Source organism: Propithecus coquereli, unplaced genomic scaffold (genome assembly GCF_000956105.1).
Source record: "Propithecus coquereli isolate 6110/MARCELLA unplaced genomic scaffold, Pcoq_1.0 Scaffold49, whole genome shotgun sequence".
NCBI classification, from domain to species: domain Eukaryota; kingdom Metazoa; phylum Chordata; class Mammalia; order Primates; family Indriidae; genus Propithecus; species Propithecus coquereli.
This window is the reverse complement of record NW_012150729.1, coordinates 287,086-293,857: the sequence shown is the minus strand read 5'-3', so window position 1 is coordinate 293,857 and position 6,772 is coordinate 287,086. Positions and strand designations below refer to the sequence as shown.

Here is a 6,772-nt window from a genome sequence, read left to right as displayed (position 1 = left end):
CTGTACACACAGGTGAGCCCCAGAGACAGCCTCTCATCAGATAAGCAACACCCACAATGAGAGGTATCGATGTGAGTTCTAGGAAGGAAACTGCAGAGTGAGCCAAGGGAGTCGGTGGGGACGGCTTTGCGTACCAGATGGGCAGAGCTGGACAAATGGCGAATGCTGGGATAGAAGGGTCTCTGTTCCCTTCTATTCAGAGTGAGAAGTTTTAACCAGAAACACAGAGGGCAGGCTCACACCTGAGTGGCCTGGAGTTTGGAAACACAGTCCTGCTGACAACTCACAACAGCATGAGGTCACCAGTTAAGCATCTCTGGTCATTTCGGTTTGGGCTTTCACATCAAACACTGATGTGGAAACAGTAACTCGGTTTAGCCGGGACTTCGTGGGAGGCAGCACGGACTTGTCATGGCTGTGGAATGCCTGAAACAGACGACACAAGCATCTGGTAGGTTCTCGCCATGTTTCAGGCTGTCCAGAAACTATGGGACCAACACTGTGTGACCAAGTCTGTGAATGTCACAGAGCCAAGAGCCTTGGCAGCCTCGAGGGTGGTGGTGTTAGGCGCGGGCACCTCTCATTTGCTCGGAGCTTTCTTTCGATGGGTCATACCGCTTCTTATTCTCCATCGGAGCGCCTTTCACAGCCGGGGCATGGGGAGCTCAAGAGTTACTGCAACAGCAGAGATGATTTTGAAGGGTTGGTTTATAACATCAGACAGACAAAAGCAAATGGCCCCAGATTCTGGTGAAAAGGGAAACTTACATAAGCTAAGCCCTCTGCTCTCCAAAATCAGTAGAGATAGTCTGGAAGTTTTCTAAAAGCTGTGGATTTATTACAATAAACCCCCAAACTAAACACTGTTCCCATTTTTGATGAATGTCTTAAAAATCTATTACACACTTCCTATCTCTTCGAACCTAAGTTGGAACCCTTTTGTGATGACGCTGATGACTCGGGGTCACCAGCAATTAGACGCTTGGGGCCCTGAGGGTGGCCTGAGGGGCTTCCCGCTGGCCTGCTGTTCCCTGGCTCATCACCCCTTCTGAGAACCGGCTGCTTCTAATCAGTGATAGGCACGACAACCACATTTTCCCATTTGCAATGTGAAATAGACACACTGGGACTCCAAGGGTCTCTCCTGGCAAGAAATTGGAGGACTTCGTGCATGGACTCAGCGCCCCACCCAGGAACCGTGGCTGTGAGTGAGAGAAGAGACGGTGGCAGCTGTGCTCCAAACAGCGGGCATCGCTGCATGGCAGACAAGAGCCTCCAAGGATGGGCAGGTGAGTCGACAACAGAATAAGAAGACTCTCCCTGTAACTGCACTAGCTGGCATTTTAAAGCCAAGCTGTTTACAGCTAAATCTACACTGAACAGACCTGTCTAAATGTATCCAAGGGTTCAAAGAGAAATAATGAACTGCATTACCATACAAAGCTTCCAGTTGCTCTGCCAGCTTCTCACACCCCAGAGGAGTCGCTCTCGGGATCCTATCCTTGTGCTGTGGCTAAGGACAGATAAGGTCCATTCTAGAGTGTTCTGGACACAAAGCACCATTGACTGCAACTCAGGCACAAGGACCAAGTAAGATCGGGAAGCAAAACAATCTCTTTCACTTCTGAGGGTTTCTACAGCAATGAGAAACAATGCCCACGGCAGCATAGACACACAGGCTGGGCAACTGCCAGGGTTTGCTGTTTGAAGTCGAGGCTGGGTGAGAAGTGGGACTGTGAGCTGACCCATTCGCTCATAGGATCGTTATCAAGGCCCTCAGTTCTCTGCAGAGCACGAGGAGTGCGGCTCTAGCAGTCCACCCGCTTGCCTTGTCTGCCACTGTTCTGCACTCAGGGCTGCAAACACAGACCCTCCGTGGCCAAATCCCAAACACGGACCTCACATACTGGACAACACAGTATACGTTCATGTGAAGCCCCACATTTGCAGATGTTCTCTCATCTAAAACTTCCCCAAGATTTCAAGGTATTCCTTTGACACACATGGACCTGCAGAGTAGTGTGGTTTGGGGGTCAACGATAGTGGTTATTTTTTAAGGAACACAGGAGAAAGGGAAGAGATAGAAAAAATGCAGAAAAGGCAAGGTTGGTTCTGTTGACACGCAGATCACAGAGAGGCACAGTGGCTCTATACACCTGCAAAATAGTGCTCGGCTTGCCTCTTCTTAAGTTTTTTAAGTTTCTCAAATAAACTCTTGGCTGATGAAATCCACTCTTAAGGCCTGGTGAGGAAGGGTGAGAATTGTTTCCCAGGCTGCAAAGTGGTCTGAAGGTTACACATGAGGCTTCGGAAGGGAGGGGCTGAACTATTATTTACCATTTTGTTAATACTGGTAGGACAACTACAAGGAGATGAATTTCCAACAACCTGACAGGTTGGAAGTAGATTTTTCCCCAGTGGAGTCTCTGATGAGAACACAGCCCTGGTCAATACCTAGATCACAGCCTGGTAAGATCCCAGCCAAACTTCCCAGAATTCTGACCTATGGAAACTGTGAGATAATGAATGGGCATTGTTTAAAAAAGGAAAAAATGACAGTGGGAATTCTGTAGTTTCTCATGTGTCTCTTTAGCCGTCAACTGACTGGCACATTCTCAAGTGGGGAGATGCTGAAATTCAGAACTAGTCATGGAGAGAAAAAACAGAGCTTACACAGAGCCTTCAAAATCAGCCCTTCCCTGGAATTTTCTTCCAGAAAAAAAATCATCTTGAATATTAAAAGTTGAAATTCTCATTTGAGCTGAGTGTGTGGTATTAATACTACTAGCTCTAAGCTCTATCGTCACCATGGGCATCACTATGTGTCACCCTATGTCAGGCATTCCAGACAGCTCTGCACGTGAGTTCTCCATTTTTCCAGAAGCTATTGGTCACCTCAAAAGACCTGGGATGCTTGTTAAGAAAACAGAGTCCTGGGCTCTCCCTCAGCTTAGTGAATCAGAATTTCTAGGCACAAGTGTCCAAGAGATTCTTACCATCAGGGATCTTTGGGCAAAATTGCTTTACCTCATTTAGTGTGTACCACAATCCTAGAAGGCAGATATTATTTACCTCATTTGGCAAAGAAGCAAAGTAACTTGTCCAAAGTGCCTGAACTAGGCAATGAAAGAGCAGAGATTTAGAGGTTCTGGCTGTCAGCAAGTCATGTTCTTATTTACTTGACTGTACTGCTGCCCACTCATTACATGGAATTTGACAGAAACTTTCCTTTCACCAAATTACAGAGCAGCCCGTACTATTTAAAAAGGCAGGAGAAGGACTCCATGAAGAATTAGTGGCAATATTTAAATCTACACATGTTTAGCCTTACCCATAACCCAACCCTGTCTGGAGTCCTGAGCTTTCTCTGCAACCCAGGGCTATGCCCAGCTCCCGCTTCAGCCCCACAATGAGTAACGGGGTAAATGGTGACAGCCCTGGAGTGGGCCACGAGGTTCTGAAGGGCGGGCCTGCACTCCTGCCAGGAACATCTCTACAGCTTTTCCTAAGTGTGAGCTAGCTAATACACTCTCCACACCACCATTTGTTTTTTTTTTTGAGACAGAGTCTCGTTTTTTTGCCCTGGCTAGAGTGAGTGCTGTGGCGTCAGCCTAGCTCACAGCAACCTCAAACTCCTGGGCTCAAGCGATCCTTCTGCCTCAGCCTCCCAAGTAGCTGGGACTGCAGGCATGCGTCACCATGCCTGGCTAATTTTTTCTCTCTCTATATATTTTTAGTTGTCCAGATAATTTCTTTCTATTTTTTAGTAGAAACAGGGTCTCGCTCGTTGCTCAGGCTGATCTCGAACTCCTGACCTTGAGCGATCCACCCGCCTCGGCCTCCCAGAGTGCTAGGATTACAGGCGTGAGCCACCACGCCCGGCCCCACCATTTGTTTTGTCAGAAAAGTATTTAGAAGCATTTGGAAACAGTCTATGGCCATACCACCCTGAATGTGCCTGATCTCATCTGATCTTGGAAGCTAAGCAGGGTGAGGCCTGGTTAGTACTTGGATGGGACAACCATTTGGAAACAAATTTGTACAAGAGAAGTAGAAATCATATACACTGTGTACACACACTGAACCTGGAAATGCATATTAAACACTCTTGCTTATAGCTATTAAAACATAATTCAATTTAAAGTCTTAGATTTCTGATACCAATCCAGTTAAATGGAAAATTTCGAAGCAGCATTATCTATGTTAGTCTCACAAGTACCAACTCAAGTCTTCACACTAAGATGTTCTCAACTCAGGCTTCCTTCCCACCATGGAGACCAAAGGAAAGGGAGTTTACAGCTTGCATTCAGTATTTTAAGTAGGCCCCATGAGGCCTGAGTTCTACCTTGGTCTACAAGGCAGGGCAGGCCACAGCCTCCTGTGCTGAGAAATTCATGTGAAAATGGGGATGGAAGTTCCTCCCCAGCTCACTCTACGCATGTCGTAGGCAGATCGGGTCAGCTAGGATGCGTGAAGACTTGGCAAACCAGAAAGTACCACCTTATTTAGGCATTTCCATTTGACACTCATCAGCTGTTCGGTAACTGCTAGTCTAATTCAAAACGATTCAAATTTATGCTTCTAGCAAAGTTTTACTACTCATTTGGAAGGTTTAAAAAGTTCTAAACTTCACATGCCTCACGATAAAATAAAAATAGGACTACACGCCTCACAAGTCATTCTTAAGACAATTAGGCCAAAATGGGAGCTAAGACATCCATCCAGCAAGCTGCCCCAGACTGCAAGCCGAGGGACCATAATTACCTGTTTCTCCCCACAACGTGTCGGTGCCATTAACTTCTATCTCGTGTTCCTTTTCCATTCCCAGCAAGCACTGGACCACCTGTCAGAAGTGGCAAGGTGATTTAATGAGCTCTCATAGCAATAGGTGCTTATTATACTCCACGTATCAAAGGAGAGAGTGTGTTGTTTTTTAACCATTATTATCTCACGCTGCACAAGGAGAGAAAATATAATGAAAACCATTTTCAAGCATAATTCATATGCTATTCACACTTTCACTTAGAGAAGAGTTTAAAAAAAATTCAGTGAATTTCAGCAACATTGTTCGGGATTACTAGGTACTCAGAATTCTAATGAATTCCAACATGACCCAAATATGCCAGCCTCATCAACAAAGGACATGGCAGATCACACAAAGTGCAGCTTCTGCATAAATCACCAGAAGATGGTGAATCTATCTTTCACAAGGAAGGAAAACAGGCAATATATACCTTTTTCACTAAAAATTTTTACTAAGTACTATCCAAATAATTTTGTACCGGCAGCATTATTCTTTTCTCTTACAGGGATCTGCCGGCCGAAGAGCAGGCTGGGTCACAGGAGTGGGGGCAGGAATGCCGGCTCTCAGGGGGTCGGAAGCACTCACGGAGCCGGTGCTCACCCTGAGCAAGAGCAGCAACAGGAGAACGAGACAAAGCCATCCTCCTGCCCCCAACCTACAACCTCTGTGCTGAGCCGAATAACAGCCCCTAAACACGTGCACATTCTAGTCCCAGGAACCTGTGAATGTGACCCTAAATGGCAAGAGGGAACCGCAGATGGGATTGTGAATCTTGAAATGGGGCGATTACCCTGAATTATCAAGGTCCACATCTGATACACACCTGATCTAACTGCGACAGTCCTCCTAAGAGTGACAGGAGAAATCGGGGTCAGAGGGAGGAGGAGATGGGACGACACTAGGGTTATAGTGATGTACTTTGAAGGTAGAGGAAGAGGCCACGAGCTAAGGAATCCAGGTGGCTTCAAGAAGCTCGAGAAGGCAAGGAGACAGGTTCTCCCCTAGGGCCTTCTGAAGGATCACTGGCCCCGACACCTTGGTTTTAGGCTTCTGACCTCCAGAACCACAAGAGCAAGTGTGTGTTGTTTAATCCACTAAGTTTGCGGCCACTCATTTCAACAGCTTTAGGAAACTAATAAACCATTCAAGGCTTTTGGTGAATAAATCTTGCTTTTCTGATGAAATGGCTGCTGGCTGTGCTGAGGCTGCTTTTGCTCAGTGCTGCTCCCGGCCAGCTATAAAGTGAGGGGTGAAGGTGAGTTGAGAGAAGGTCACGTGGTGTTCATGGTGCTCCCGGTGGTGATTTTCCACATTTCAGACCCATTCAGATTCGTAAATAGTTAAAAAGGGAAAACATCTACATTTTCAGATATGTGTACTTAACAATCTGTGTATATACGTGCATTTCTAATGTTTTAGATGACAAAAATGAGCCAGCCAGCATTTCGTGTTTGTGTGTGTGTCTGCCCTTGGGTTTTAAATGCCAGAAGTCAGTCGGCCAGCTTTGCACTCAAATTTACTTTAAGTCACTTTGGGGAAAGAATCTTACCAAATGCTGGGCTCTCTAATCGCTTGAAGATAATTCAGAGTGAGAAATACACGGAAGAGAGTGAGTAAAATGTTATTAAATTCACAGATAAAGGCAAGGCACATGGGTCAGGAGAGGAAAATTAAATCTTCAAACTGAAGAATACTAACACCTGCCAGAAATAAATGCTCTATTTAACTACTGCATGGGGTTTTCCTTCAGTGCAGGAGCTGCAAATGACAAGCATTCTTACATGCTATCAGAGCACTGAAGTTCTATTTTTAAAAATCCTTCAAATATTCAAGAACAATTTTAGAACCAGGATTCCATGTGATTATTTTTAGAAGATCACAAGGACAAAAGAATGAATCAAAGGGGAAAAACCATAAAACAGTAGGGCTAGAGGGCAAACTAGAGCAGGGAAGAAGAGGGAAACGGAT

The 6,772-nt window shown here is 45.7% G+C and overlaps 1 protein-coding gene across 2 annotated transcripts in view; it reads right to left on the bottom strand.

Annotated features, from left to right (window-relative positions):
- Positions 1–6,772, bottom strand: part of TANC1 (tetratricopeptide repeat, ankyrin repeat and coiled-coil containing 1) — a 226,127-nt gene that overhangs the window by 22,408 nt on the left and 196,947 nt on the right. For both annotated transcript variants that reach the window (XM_012655855.1, XM_012655856.1), the window contains exon 19: positions 4,765–4,843. In XM_012655855.1, the coding sequence (XP_012511309.1) occupies positions 4,765–4,843 (79 nt within the window). The remainder of the gene's footprint in view (positions 1–4,764; positions 4,844–6,772) is intronic.